This window comes from Myotis brandtii, unplaced genomic scaffold (assembly GCF_000412655.1).
Source record: "Myotis brandtii unplaced genomic scaffold, ASM41265v1 scaffold397, whole genome shotgun sequence".
Taxonomy (NCBI): Eukaryota; Metazoa; Chordata; class Mammalia; order Chiroptera; family Vespertilionidae; genus Myotis; species Myotis brandtii.
The window spans coordinates 4,960,621-4,976,064 of NW_005365229.1; the positions used below are offsets into that span (position 1 = coordinate 4,960,621).

At 41.3% G+C, this 15,444-nt stretch overlaps 1 protein-coding gene and 1 pseudogene across 6 annotated transcripts in view; one reads left to right on the forward strand and one right to left on the reverse strand.

The window, feature by feature from the left end:
* Positions 1-15,444, reverse strand: part of CLUAP1 (clusterin associated protein 1) — a 37,355-nt gene that overhangs the window by 12,122 nt on the left and 9,789 nt on the right. For 4 of the 6 annotated variants that reach the window (XM_005872972.2, XM_014545150.1, XM_014545152.1 and 1 more), the window contains exons 6-10: positions 14,437-14,520; positions 8,205-8,338; positions 5,180-5,321; positions 3,229-3,301; positions 2,326-2,403 (exon numbers count right to left, since the gene is read on the reverse strand). In XM_005872972.2, the coding sequence (XP_005873034.1) occupies positions 2,326-2,403; positions 3,229-3,301; positions 5,180-5,321; positions 8,205-8,338; positions 14,437-14,520 (511 nt within the window). The remainder of the gene's footprint in view (positions 1-2,325; positions 2,404-3,228; positions 3,302-5,179; positions 5,322-8,204; positions 8,339-14,436; positions 14,521-15,444) is intronic. The other 2 variants (XM_014545153.1, XM_014545154.1) reach the window with 1 other exon arrangement.
* Positions 10,341-10,756, forward strand: LOC102259915 (annotated as a pseudogene).

The window sequence follows — 15,444 nt, forward strand, 5'->3', positions numbered from 1 at the left end:
GGCCCTGCTCTGAGCCTGACCAGGGGCTGCACTTAGGGATTGGGCCTGCCCTCTGCCACCTGGGAGCAGGCCTAAGCCAGCAGGTTGTTATCTCCCGAGGGGTCCCAGACTGCGAGAGGGCACAGGCCGGGCTGGGGGACCCCCCTCCCCCTGCCCCCCGAGTGCACAAATTTTTGTGCACCGGGCCTCTAGTAATAATAATAAAAGGCTAATATGCACACTGACTGAACAGCAGAATGACTGGTTGCTATGATGCGCACTGGCCACCAGGGGGCAGACGCTCAATGCAGAAGTTGCCCCCTGGTGGTCAGTGCACTTCCATATGGGGAGTGCCACTCAGCCAGAAGCTGGCCAGTGCAGTAGTGGTGGCAGGAGCCTCTCCCACGTCCGTGGCAGCACTAAGAATGTCCAACTAACGGTTTAGACCTGATCCCTTGGGGGCCTAAGCCTTTAGTCGGACATCCCCCGAGGGCTCCCTGGCTGCCAGAAGGATGTTTGACTGCAAGCTTAGGCCTGATCCCCCGGGGAGTGGGCCTAAGTCGACAGGTGGACATCCCCCAAGAGGTCCTGGACTGTGAATGGGCACAGGCCGGGCTGAGGGACCCCCCCCCGCAAGTGCCCAAATTTTTGTGCACCGGGCCTCTAGTTCAATATAAGCAGCTGGCTTATGGGGGGTTGCAGAGCAGATTTTTGTGGATGACTTGCTGCTTTCCCATACTTCCAGCATGAATGGAATAAACACTCATACATGATTCAACTCTGTCTCTGCTTAATTGGCTCAAGCAGTGACAGGCAGCGCAGACCCATTGGTTGTCTGGTTACATATTCTCCACAAACAGCACACCTCAGTTTGGACTAGCCACATTTCAAGTGCTCAGGACCACATGTAGCTGGTGGCTAAGTAGTGGATAGTACAGTTCTAGACTTGGAGCTCCCTGAGAGCCTCACCAATCACTGTGGGCTGGCACAATGCCTGACACACAGTAGGCATGCAGTAAATACAGGGCAGGGCAAAAGAAGGTTTACAGTTGTGAGTACTCAAAACACAGAGGTTACTCTGATATTATTATTTACTAATTATTGTGTTATTTTCCTTTTTTTCCCATACGAACAGCTGTAAACCTACTTTTGCCCCACCATGTATGTGTTAAATGTATAAACATCTGCTTTCCACTATACCATAAAAACGGAATCACAGCTAGGTTACTGTGATATTGTGATTTATAATAAGAAATATAGATTTGGCCTTCCTCCCCGTTCCTGGCACAGAGCTCCCAAATCCCAATGACTTTCTTAAATGATGAGAGTAACAATGGTGTCTCTTGTTAAGTAAATGAGGTGACTTTTGGATCTCACCCAACGGTGGGACCTGGTTGCCAGTAGGAGCCAACCATGTGATTAGAGAACTGGAACTTTGAGTCCTGATTTCTGGGGAAAGGAGAGGGCCTTGAGGTTGAATCAATCTCCAATGGCCAATCAAGACGAAGTAATAAACCCAAAAGGGTCTTTTCTAGAGAGCTTCCATGTGCTCTGCTGATTTAGTCTTTACTGAAATAGCATCCCCTCAGTGAGGCCTAACTCCCTATTTAAAGCAGCAATTCTGTCACCTTCGCTATTCCTCGTACCCTGCTCTGCATTTCCCCCATGGCATTTTTCACCTTCTCCATACAGCTTGCTTACTACGTGTCTCCTAGCATGCTAGCACACTGCTAGCATACTGCTAACATGTGAGATCAGTTGGGGCAAGGATCCCTATCTTTTATCCATTCATGTATCCTTAGCACCCAGATACTTAATAATGCTTTGCTAGGTTGAATCAGCTCCGTGAAGAGTGGCCTGAACAAGATGATCTCTTGCAGCTCTTAGATTTTACTAATTCTTGCTCTTGTTTCATGTCTATGTACTATTGTATTTTTCTATTTGGAGGAATCTTTCACAGATGGAGAAAAATTCATAGAGTCTGCCTTTATATATTTCTTTTCTGATCCCAATACTCTGGGCAATGTTCCCACATATGCAAAGAAAGCAAAGAACCTTAGGGTGAGTAGAAATGAGAATGGTCCTTCATAAATATTTTCCTAACTTCTTTGTCCACTCCAAGCTAATTAAGTGCTATCCTTCATTAAGCTGGTTTAAATTGGAAATTTTTCTGAAATAATTAAATCACACATGCTTCTAAGAATCTTTGTCCTTCAAGAGATCCCAAACCTATGGGTCACAAAATGAAAGTCTGAGTTCAGAAGAACAAACCAAGGTAAGTGAGAAAGGTCTTAATGTGCTGGCCTGGGGCAGAGCAGGATACAGCCAACCAACCAGAGCTCTTACCTGTGCCAGGCCTCCCAGGAGGGGATAAATTCCATGCAGTCTTATCACTTAGGGCAGCTTCGGGCTCTCCTGGCTGACCTGGAACCATAAAGGCAAGGGGCTGCTTTGGCTAGAGAGGCCCTTGGAATTTCCTAACCTTACCCAAGAGGATTTCCCAGCAGTTCCTATTCTCCTTCCAGAGTTCCCTGAGATTCTGGAGAGGCACAGACCAAGTGCAAAATAAGAGAGAGACAAGAAAAGACAGAGAGAAAGAGCATGCCTGATGTCCCAGGTATACTATCTTCAAGCATGGGAGAATAAAATATATCATCATGAAAAAATGGCAAGAAGTAACACTATGAGACAAAGCCATCAATTCAGCAGGAAGATCATGTGCTGCTATAGCTCCCAAGGCTGACTTGACACCTTGGTGAAGTTAGTTCATGGGTGAACTATGCTAACCAGTCATGGAGGACATTCCTTCCCAGAATCTAGATCTTATATAGTGGTAACTCCCATTTCTCTACAGATAGCTCTGCTAACGATGGGTGTGTGGGATGGGGGGTTAAGCAAGTGATCTATTCACTTACACTTCATTATGTTGCTTGTTCTCCAACAATCTGCCCTAAAATAAGGAACTCTACAGACCTCCAAGACAAATTTTTCTTTTATAATTATATATATATTATATATATTTAAACTATCGTTTAGAAAGAGGAAAACACTATTTTAGTTGGCATAAAAAACCAAATGTGCTTTAAATGTTATATAATTTAAACCAGTCTCTTGAGCTCTTGACTGAAATAAAATGGTACCAGATATAAAAGTTATGAGAAAATTGCCTTTTGAAAAGAAAATATACATATAAATTTTTCAATGCTAAAAATGCTACTCCAGAATTTAAAAAAAAAAGTATAGACTTACTTCCACTCTTGAGTAGTCGCTTTTCTTCTTCCTTCAGCTTGTTCTGCATCAGACGGAGAGTATTTTCGGCTTCCTATGGAACAGAAAAAACAAGATACAGAAGAGATGACCCTTTTTGGACATTTTATTTTTTACCATTCGAGTAAATACTGCTAAGTTTGTGATACAGAACCAGAAAAAAATCTAAACCAAAAGAAGGGGAAGAGCCCTAGCCAGTTTGGCTCGGTGGATAGAGCATGGACCTAAAATGGGCCTGACTGGCCCCCAAACCAGTGCTCCTCCCACTACACCTCAATAACTCTGAAGAAAACTGAATGACACAATAAAATACCCATCATGTGTGCCTGCATAGATATATGGGCACTACAGGCCTCTTACTCTAGGAAGAGTAAAGCATAATTTTATTGTTTTTCTGTCCTGTACAATTAAAGCCCTGAAAGACGCTAAATGGTGGGACTGATCAGGATGAGAAAAGAAATAAAATACTGGCTTTAATTCCTAGAGGATTAAAAGCAAGCTAGTATTTCAGTTAGGTCGCAAATGTGGCCCTGATTATTGTCAAAACAATAATGGGAGAGGAAATTAGCCTTTAAAATTTTGTTGATGTTATCAACGTTTTTTAAAAAAGCACTGCATTTCATGCATAAGATATTTTGAGGGGCCGGGTATTAAAAGGACAGAGAGTAGATGTGACCATAGGAGAAAAAGAGGGTAAGTACTTGTTGAAGGAAGAACATGCAGCCTGAAGCATGTTCTTCAATACACTCTCTGAACCCAGGGGTGGCCCCAGGAGATAGTACAAAATGGTCAGTTTATTTTCATGGCCCTTTATTGTTCTTTCCCAGGCACCTATGTTTAAAATATCCTGGACTCCAGGCTCTCTCCACTGCCTGCCTCTGCCATACAGTAATGTCAGCAATAGGGTCCTTGTCAAGATAAACATGTCCATGTGAATGTGGTAGTTACTCCCAGCCAGCCCTCCTGGAGAGCAAAATAGTTCCAACTAATTCAAACACCCAGGTTTATAAGAAGATTAGCATAACCTTTATACCAAAAGCTGTCAGGGACAATGTAAGAAAGGGAGATTGTAGACTAGTTTTACCATGAACATAGATTCTAAATGACTATTCTTGGGTTAAACAGAAATATCCCTAAGGATATTCAAAAAGGGAGAGCAACTTGGTCCAACTTCCTTTGCTCTGAATTCCGTATTTATTAATACATGCTGAAGGAGGATTTGAAATACTCCTTCCTAAATGGCCTTAAATACTGGGATGAAAGGTTCTTGACATAGAATAATCAACTGTGATTTCTCTGTATAAAGCAGTCTTTGATAAGCTAGTTCGGGTGATTCAATTAACCAGGGCTTGAAAACCTTTAAGTAAGAGAAGTTACATAATTTGTGGAACTCAGTGCAAAATAAAATGTACTTAAAAATTATTAAGGAGCCTGGCCAGTGCAGCTCAATAGTTGAGCGTCAACCTATGAAAGAGGAGGTCACGGTTTGATTCCCGGTCAGGGCACATGCCCGGGTTGCAATCTCGATCCCCAACAGGGGGCACGCAGTAGGCAGCCAATAAATGATTCTCTCTCATCACTGATGTTTCTATTTCTTTCTCCTTCTCCCTTCCTCTTTGAAATCAACCAAAAAAAAAAAAAAAGAATGCTGTTAAAAAAATTTATTCAAGATGGCAACAGCAGAGCATTAAAGCAAGCACAGGCTCTTCTGAGCTGTCTTATGTGACTGCACAGGTCACATGCTAGCCCTGTCTGTAGTCCTAATTGACCAAACCCTGATGATAAACTAATATCAAAGATTAGTTTAATAAACTAATATCAAACATTCACTGGCATTTTTTTCACAATGATATTTACAAACTGATTTGTCAACAAGTACAAAGTAACACACCAGAAAGAATGGTCTGTGCAGAAGAATGGGCTAAGCACTTACCTCAAACCTCTCTTGCTCCATCCTATGGTGATCCTCGAGTTGCTGTTCCAGATAAGCTAGATTTCGAAATTTCTCCAGATAAATGTCATACTGCTTTTGCAATTCTTCCTCAATCTTCTCATATTCATCCATAAAGGCTGGCCTAGAATAATCAAATGCAATAAAAAGTGAAAGATTAATTGATATACAGTAATTTGAAATTGGTATTCAGAGTTTCATATTCTGTCATGGCTTTCTTTAAAAAGCCTTGAATTAACTGGATGAAATGCTTCACAGCTCTCCAACAGCTTGAAGCTAATTTCTCCTTTTCTCTTCCATCCCCCCCAAAATGTGCATACTTTTTTCACCAAAAAAAGATGTGATTTTTATAAAAACTTGAAATAATGCTGGAAGTATAAATGAAGTAAAAATTACTCATAATCCCATCACTAGGTATAAGCACTTAATATCTGATATACATTCTTCCAGACTTTTCTATACATCTATATATATAAAAGCCTAAGCGACCCTTACAACCAAACAACCAGAATGACCAGTCAACCAGTTGTTTTGACACATACTGACCACCAAGGGGCAGACGCTCAATGCAGGAGCTGCCCCCTGATGGTGAGTGCGCTCCCACAGCCAATTTCCCGCGGCCCCGTCCCCTTCCCCACCAGCTGGCCAACTTCCCGAGGTCCCTCCCCCGCCCCGGCCCCCCTGATGGGCCTCAATTGCCGGCCAGGCTGAGGGACCCTAACCATGCATGAATTTGTGCACCGGCCCTCTAGTAGATACATATAGGAATGCACTGATGGATGAAAAAGGGCCACATGCTAACCTAATTAGTTCAGGGAAGGCCTGTGTGGCAGCCTTGCAAACTCCTAAAGTAACCACAAAGCAGGGTCTGAAATTAAAATTTTTCAACTAAAAGCAATTTATGGTGGCCAGTATCTTCCCTGACAAAGGTTAATCTTTACCTTAACTGAGCCTGTCTATTGTCTTTTTGCATCTATGATAACATGTTGGAATGTCAAAGTAATTTTCCTTTTTCCAGACCCTTCAAAGCACAGGTACACGCTGCGGAGACCATAAATCCCCTCATTGTTGAATTAATTGTTGACTGTTAACTATCCTGCACCAACCTAAGTAAAAGAAGTGTGTGTCTATCATTTTACTTTCTATCCGATCCCAGAGGTTTTCCCACTTTGCCTTTCTCTTGCCTCCCTAATCTATCACCAATGGACTTCATGTCACCCACATACGTCTCCTCTTTTGATTGTAACGCATAAAACAAGGTGCAAAACTGCCTTTCTCTGGAGCATTATCTCAATCTGTTGAGATTCTACTTCCTGGCATTTGTGGACACTTTGGCTCAAATAAACTCACAAAAATTCTTCACAGGTTTGAATCTTTCTTATGTTGACACATTTTTAAATAAACATTAAGTTTATTACCTTAAATCAGCGATTTCAACACTGTTGTGCCACAAGAATTTTTAAAACATTCAATACTTGACTATTTAATCAGAGGCACTGACCTCTTTTCCCTTAGATTGTCAAATAAAAGAAAATTGACAACAGCCAACACAATAAGAGCTATCTGGTATGAATGAATCAAAATTATACCTATTTTTTGTCAGACTGGCAAAAAATATATTTTTGGTGTGCCACAGAATTTCAGTAATTAGTTTACTTGTGCGATGAGATGAAGTTGAAAACTGCAGTTTTTAAATGAAGCTCTGCAGTTTTTTTTCTCACTTGATATGCCATAGATTTCAATAAACAGTTTAAAAATTAGCATATACCATACACATATGTCAAAATCAATAAATTAAATATATGCATTATCTAGGTTGGGCATAATACTTTGCTGTGCCAAAATTTAACCTAAAAAGGGAAATAAAGGTTGCTATAAATTAAAGTTTTTAAACAATATAAAATTGCAAACTAAAACCATAACATAAAAAGCTATTTCAACTGGTTTGCTAAATTACTTTTTTCTTATTAATGGGAAAATCTGTTCTTTTAAAAATATAAACAGATAAACTAAAAAACAATTTTATAACCTTTTGTACTAAAGCAAAACAGACACCTTTCTATTAAAAGGATTTGAGGCTTAACAAAAATGAATTGACGCCTGAAAGGCAGAACTTTTTAATGAGACAAGTCTATCTGGTGGCCCTAATTCTACAGGCAGAACAGGCGAGGACCCTGGGCTGGGAGGAAGCCTTTGATGTTCCCTGAATAACTGGCTGCTGTCCCCAGGTGCTGCCTCCCCACAGATCTAGGACAGTAGCTAGACTGTGGTCCAGTCACCAGTATCTCAAAAGAGCAAGACACATTAGAGCAGGTACTGCTAAACAGGGGAAGGAGTAAAGAAAGAAAAACAAAAGGACACTGAAAAGGGAGAAAGAGTAGTGACATGGGAGAAGGAACAAAAACCAAAATAACAGCAAGGGAAGGAGGGTACAAAATGAGAGGGAGGAGGGAAGGAAATGAGAGAGAAAGAGAGATTCCAAAAAATATGAGGAACATGCTTGAAAGGCTCCAATGACTTAGAAGGTGTTTTGCACCACTATCATCTATCTGTATTCCCTGGAAAACATACTTACAGTGAGGGAAAGTCAGAAGAAAGATGAATTACTGATGAAGAAATAAAAGTCTAAGTCTACTTAAACCAAGAAATGAAAGTATGCTTGTTTCCACCTAATTTATGGCAAGGCACAGATCTTAGAAGACAAAGTCTTGTATAACTTTTACCATCTGGATTTACTTACTTCGCCTTAAATTCCAAGAAGCTATAAAAACTGAATGGAAGTTCAAGAATTAAGCAGTTTTCCAGACATACTGAAAGCAGTAAAGAGAGTGAGTTTAGTGGTGTGCTTGTTTGAACAAGCAACACACGTACATTCTGCAGTAGAGATAGCCTTATTCAAGGCTTCTTCCACTGCCTGAAGGGTTAATATCACTGACAATACATTCTCTCAATCTGTGTGAACTTTCAAAGACAGCTTTCCACTCATGCTTTGGGTGTTCATATCTACCTGACACTCTGCAGAGTCTGGAGTCGCTTCCGGTTTCTTTCCAGTTCTAATTTCCTCTTTTCAATTTTGGCTTCTAAATTAGCTTCGTCAGAGGCCACGTTATTGAGCAGGTCTTTCGTCTTCTGAACCTGAGCCTACATTTAATAGGAAATGAATGAGACAATGTCCAAATAAGGACCTCCAACCTGGAAGTTTGGAAGAGTGGAATTTCTCAAATCCTCAGGCACAGAAATATCATGCTAAACAAAAACAAAAGTAAGCAAACAGAGCAAACCTTCCCTCAAGTCATTATGTAACCAACTGTTCCCAGGGGGAACATCACATAGGCCCAGACAACATTATTATTCTTTTTTTTCCCCCATGAGAAGAAGGTGTTTCTGCCCAGGGAAACAAATAAAGATGGAAAGAACAGTGTCCTAAGCAGAGTGGAGAGAGGCCCGAGATCTGGCCTGCTCACTTGTTTATAGACTGGTTACATATCATTCTGAATTGTTAGTCTGTTTTTATTTACATCTTGTTCCGGCTACTCCCATAGTTACAAATATCTGACTTCTAGAATGTACAGGGGTAGGCAAAAGTAGGTTTACAGTTGTTCATATGGAAAAAGATATGCAGGTTGTGATTATTACAATAGCTTTATTAACTCAAAACAATGTCACAATGGCACAGTGCACTTAGGTACAATCTTGCAAGTGCTCAAATTGCTGGCCTTCAGTATTTACACATTCTTGTAGTCTACTTGCTATATTCAAGCACATTTTGGCACAGAGTTCTTACCTACTTTTGCCCATCCCTGTAGGCACACACAAGTATGGCTTTATTTAGGAGGGGACAAAAAGAAACATTAGCTGGTCCCTGCCTGCTGGGATTGAGAGAGTTCCTTTTTTTCTCTCCCTGGCCACTGAACCTTGACTACAGACTACAAGAAACAGAGAAACCACTCTGTGAAGTCAGACAGAAAGTGGCTGCCTCACGCAGTGTAAACCAGCCACGGGGCGGGTGCCTTGGCAGCAGTGGGACAGAGGCTCTTGGGCAAGGGGGGCTGAGTAAGAAAGTGAAGGGGATGGAAGATCACTGATGAAAACTATAGGCCTCCCTGTCCTTTTGTAAAAGCAAGTTCATGTGAAGCAGTGGTAGTCCAGGTAAACGCAGTTTGTCTTCACTCTTGTGTTGTCTGGGAAGCTGGCCAAGTTGGGGCCTATGTATTACAGCAACCTGCCATATTAGGAATAATGTCTGAAATACAACCAGCCAAGTGTGGAACTGCCTCCCCAAGTTCGGGCTCTCTGACTCTGCCAAGATGGGGCTCTCCCCTCCAATACTGTGCACAGGTGCAGTGTACCATACTAGTACACTGCAGGTCTCTGAAATGCTATGGGGTATACAAAGAAATCACCTAAGGAGACCAGGCCTCTCCACAACTCACAGAGACAGTGTGTATTTGGAAGCAACTACTTTCACTGATAATGAATTTATGGTTAAGTTATTTTTGTCTGAGACACCTAACCATGTCCTAGATGCTTTCATGAAAATATCACTAACCATCCATTTGCTGCAAGTGCTTTAAAAACACCAGCAGAAAGCTTCAGGTCAATATGGCAGCATAGGTACTCAAATCCTTCCACAACCACATCAAAATTACAACTGAACTGCCCTGGCCCATTTGGTTCAGTGGATAGAACAGTGGTTCTCAACCTTCTGGCCCTTTAAATACAGTTCCTCATGTTGTGACCCAACCATAACATTATTTTTGTTGCTACTTCATAACTGTAATGTTGCTACTGTTATGAATCGTAATGTAAATATCTGATATGCAGGATGGTCTTAGGCGACCCCTGTGAAAGGGTCGTTCGACCGCCAAAGGGGTCGCGACCCACAGGTTGAGAACCGCTGACCTACGCTGGGATAGAGCATCAGCCTATGGACTGAAGGGTCCTGGGTTCGACTCTGGTCAAAGGCACATGCCTGGGTTGCAGGCTCAATCCCCTGTGTGGGTGTGCAGGAGGCAGCCGATCAATGATTCTCTCTTCTCATTGTTGTTTTTCTCTCTCTCTCTTCCTCTCTCTTCCTCTCCCTTCCTCTCTGAAATCAATAAAAATATATTTTTTTAAAAATTACAACTGGCCTTAGGCGGTGGCCATGGCGGGACAAGAGGATCCTGTGCAGCGGGAAATTCACCAGGACTGGGCGAATCAGGAGTACATTGAAATCATCACCAGCAGCATCAAGAAAATCGCGGACTTTCTCAACTTATTCGATATGTCTTGTTGTTCAAGACTTGCAACACTAAATGAGAAATTGACAGCCCTTGAACGGAGAATAGAGTATATTGAAGCAAGGGTGACAAAAGGTGAGACCCTCACCTAGGACTGTGCCAGACTGCTGCTAGGAAGGAAGTTGCTTTACAGAACACAGGCCTATGTGGGAAAGGTCCCAGCAGCCTTCCACTTCTCTCTCCTTAAAGAGCAACAGGGCTTATTCTTGTTTTTCTTTCTTCAAAAATGTGGCCTTTGGGCTCTGCCATGTTCATCTGGCAGTGTGATATGGCATGTGGGGAACTCTTGAAAACATTAGGCATTTTACCTTTTCAGTAACATTTTGTAAAACTACTTGTCAATGTATTTGAGGCACTCAGAGCCAAAAGCCTGGGACTCTTTGTTAAAGTCTGTCTCACCTCTCTCTTTCTCTCTCTCTCTCAGACTTGCCTTACAGCTGCCATTGCCTCCCTTACAGTTCTCATTGCCTCTGCATTGACTCTATAACAGTCTTTTCTCCTCCCTACCTTTGTTGGGAGGTAGCAGACAGTCCTGGCTGAGAGACTCAGCCCTGGCAAGGTGGCTGCCAGAGAATGTTGTTGCTAATCTACCAGTTTTTTGTCCTTATGGGGAGGTCAAGACCAGGTCTCCACTTGGCTTGAAGGGACATTTTCAGATTTTTCTTTCTGTCACGTGGGGTGTTTGCCTCTGATATTTCCCTAATAAACTCCTCAACTTTAAAAAAAAAATTACAACTGAACTGCAGAACAATCATCAGTAAAGCTGAAGTAGCAATATTTTTGCCAAACAAAATAGACTTTAAAACAAAGGTTATAAGATATAAAAAAAAAAGGACCCAGCAATTCCACTTCTGGGTATTTATCCCCCCAAAACACTACTAGTAAATATAAAAGATATATAGCCCTGGCCAGTGTGATCAGTGGTTAGAGCACCGGTCCGCGTACCAAAGAGTCATGGGTTCGATTTCTAGTCAAGGACATGTACCTCGGTTGTAGATTCGATCCCTGGCCCTAGTCAGGGCACGTGAGGGAGACAACCAATCAATGTGTCTCTTTCACATCGATGTTTCTCTCTTTTTTTCTTTCCTCTCCCTCTCCCTCTCTCTCCTAGGGAGGGAGGGGAGAACCCCATCTTGGCAAACAAACAAAAAACAAAAGACATATACATCCATATGTTCATTGCAGCATTATTTACAATAGCCAGGGTGTGGGCTCCATCCCCAGTGTGGGGTGTGCAGGAGGCATCTGATCAATGATTCTCTCATCATTGATGTTTCTCTCTCTCCCTTTCTCTTCGTCTCTGAAATCAATAAAAATATGTTAAAAAGAAAATCTATAAAAAATTTTTTAAAAAGAAGTATCAATGATGAGAGAGCATCCCCTACAGGGGATCAAGTCGGCAACCTGGGCATGTGCCCTGACTGGGAATCAAGCCTTGACCTTCTGGTTCATAGGTCAATACTCAACCAGCGGGCTGAAATAACATCTTAAAAGGTGTTCACTAAGTAATAGACTGTGCCCTCATCTGGCTATTCTATTTTGATATATACGTAGTGCTAAATGCCATGTTAAATTGATTCAGCCAGAACAATGACAAGCACAAGAATATTATGTTAATTTTTTTAAATTTAGAAACAATCATGAACTTATGAACAGCTGGAGTATAATACAAAGCAGTTCTTTCTGTACCGAGGTGAGTGAATTGCTGACCCTGATGCCCCATCACTTTTAGCTACTTTAGTGTGTATTCCTATGAATAAGGACTTTCTCCTACAGAACCACAATACAATCATCAGAACAGAAAATGAACACTGATGCACTATTGCCATTTAACCCTCACACCCACCCAAGTTTGTCCCCATGAAGTCCTTAACAGCATTTAGTTATCATGTCTCATTAGCTTCATTCAGTCTGGAATGACTTTTTCACTGTTGAAGAGTACAAGCCAGATAATTTATAGGATTTCCCCAATTTGTCTTTGTCTGATTAGCTTCAGGTTATGAATCTTTAGCAGGAATAGCACAGATATGGCTACATCATATCATGTGTGCATAATTTTGAACTGTCCCACTACTAGTGATGTTCACTTTGATCACTTGATTTAAGGGGTGTCTGTCAGGAATCTCATGTGAAGTTACTCTTCCCCTTTGTAATTAATTGTATTTTGTGGAGAGCTACTTTGTGTTTTGTTGTTTTTTGTTAATACCAGAGGATATAGTTTCCATTGATATTTAGAGTGGGAGGGGGAGAGACAGAGAGAGGGAAACATCAATGTGAGAGAAACACATCCATCAGTTGCCTCCTGCACACACCTTGACCAGGTTCAAGGACTGAACCTGCAACCAAGGTACGTGCCCTTGACTAGAATTGAACCCATGACCCTTCAATCCACAGGCCAATGTTCTAACTAATCGCTGAACCAAACAGGCTAGGACTGGAGAGCTACTTTGAAACTATGTGAAAAACTAGCTGTCAATATATTCGCTTATTTTTTTATATCAGTGAGAACCCATCATCTCCCATTTCACTCAATGGTCTATAATCCATTACTATTATTTATTTTGGTCTTAAACTGTCCCTAGTTTGGCCAGGGGAAGCCTTCTCAAGCTGGCTTCTGTGTCCTTTTGACAGATCCCTTTCATTCTTGGAGCACTTCCTTGCTTTCTGGCACAACAAGATCTTGCACTTCTTGTCCCCCTTCTTACCCTGCTGAGGCTCTGGAACCCCATGCTGGGTCTCCCAGGCAGCATTACCATTTTATAACAGGGTCTTTTTTTTAAAAATACATTTTTATTGATTTCAGAGAGGAAGGGAGAGGGAGAGAGAGATAGAAACATCAATGATGAGAAAGAATCATTGATTGGCTGCCTCCTCCACATCCCACAATGGGGATTGAGCCCACAACCCAGGCATATACCTTGACCAGGAATTGAACCGTGATCTCCTGGTTCATAGGTCAACGCTCAACCACTGAGCCACGCCAGCTGGGCTATAACAGGGTCTTATAAAAACCTATCAATCTGAGAATGCTGTACAACTCTCAGCAAATTATTTTATGCCTATCCCTGCCTGTGTCTACTGAATAAAATGAATCCTAATAATGACTAAATACCTACTTTATGCCAGAGACTGTGTATGACACACAGTTATAATGAATGCTCAAAGGACCCTATGTGGCCATTCTCCCCATTTTACAGATCAGGAAAGTGAGGCACAGAGAGGTTAAATAACTTCCCTAAGATCACATGGTGGGATTCAAACCCAAAATAGTCTGAGTCTAGAATGCCCCCCATTATCTGCCTTCCAAATGAATGAGTAAATAATAATTGATCAGTGATCATGCTATTTATTACAGTACTGTATAGAATTAAGAAAATCTAGAAATTATTTAAGGCACAGCAATGAGGAATTGGTTAAATAAAGTATGAAGTGCCCATAAAATAGGGCATTATTTATTAAAATAATTGAAAAATTTAATAGAATTATTAAACTATTAAAATTGACAAACTTTTAGTAACATGAGTTGTTTGTATTTATAATAAGGGGGAAAAAGTAAGTGAGCTAAATATTCTAGCATGTTCTCTAAATTTTTCATTTCCTTACTAACATATCCTTCTTTGTAACTAGGGCTAGCTTTTTGTTCTGTCTTATGGAGGCAAGAAATCAATTAATCCTCACCCAAGGATATTTCTTCTATTGATTTTTAGAGAGAGTGGAAGAGAAGGAGGGGGAGAGAGAGAAAAACATTGATGTGACAGAGACACATCGATTGGTTGCCTCCCAACCGGGGCTGGAGATCAAAACTGCAACCCAGGTACCTACCCTTACCCAGAAATCAAACCCACAACCCTTCAGTGCACGGGCTGATCTTTATCACCGAGCCACACTGACCAAGGCAGAAATCAATATTTTTAAGGCAAGGCACAAAAACATTACATAAAAGCAAAGTAATCTTACCAAAATATCTTTTATTGCAATTCTCATCACTCTTTCAGTCTCGTTTATTTCCAGAGGTCTAGCAATTGCTTCTGTTCTCAGTTCCTATGGGAAACAATGAAATAAAATTACATATATTTTCAGAAGAGGAATTCTAAAAACCAATTTCCAGATCTAGAAACAGCTTACAGACTGGTTCCTAAAAGTTTAATTAAAACGTGGATCTCTGATGCAAAAACATTTCAACCATCACCTTCTCCAAATGTCTTCTGTAATTCTACTGCCAACCTGGCCTCTCTCCAGTGCTCAAGGCCTCCTTTCCAGCTACAGGTCCCAGGTCCCCATAGCACCATGGGCAACTTACCATCCCTCATTTCTCCTAAAGTTGCTTCTTTACCTGCATTCTATTTAGGGGACTCCCAAACCAAGTACAGCTTAACTTGCTGTCTGAATCACCTGCTAGCCTCTACACTCTTTCTTTCTTTTTTTTTTTTAAATAAGTTTTTATTGTTCAGATTATTACAGTTGTTCCTCTTTTTTCCCTCCATAGCTTCCCTCCACCCGGTTCCCACCTCACCCCATGCCCTTACCCGCCCCCCACTGTCCTCATCCATAGGTGTTGGATTTTTGTCCAGTCTCTTCCCACACCCCCCACACTCCCTTCCCCCCGAGAATTGTCAGTCCACTCCCTTTCTATGCCCCTGATTCTATTATATTCACCAGTTTATTCTGTTCATCAGATTTTTTATTCATTTGATTTTTCGATTCACTTGTTGATAGATATGTATTTGTTGTCACTCTGTTGTTCATAATTTTTATCTTTACCTTTTTCTTCTTCTTCCTCTTCTTAAAGAATACCTTTCAGCATTTCATATAGTACTGGTTTGGTGGTGATGAACTCCTTTAGCTTTTCCTTATCTGTGAAGCTCTTTATCTGACCTTTAATTCTGAATGATAGCTTCGCTGGGTAAAGTAATCTTGGTTGTAGGTTCTTGGCATTCATCACTTTGAATATTTCTTGCCACTCCC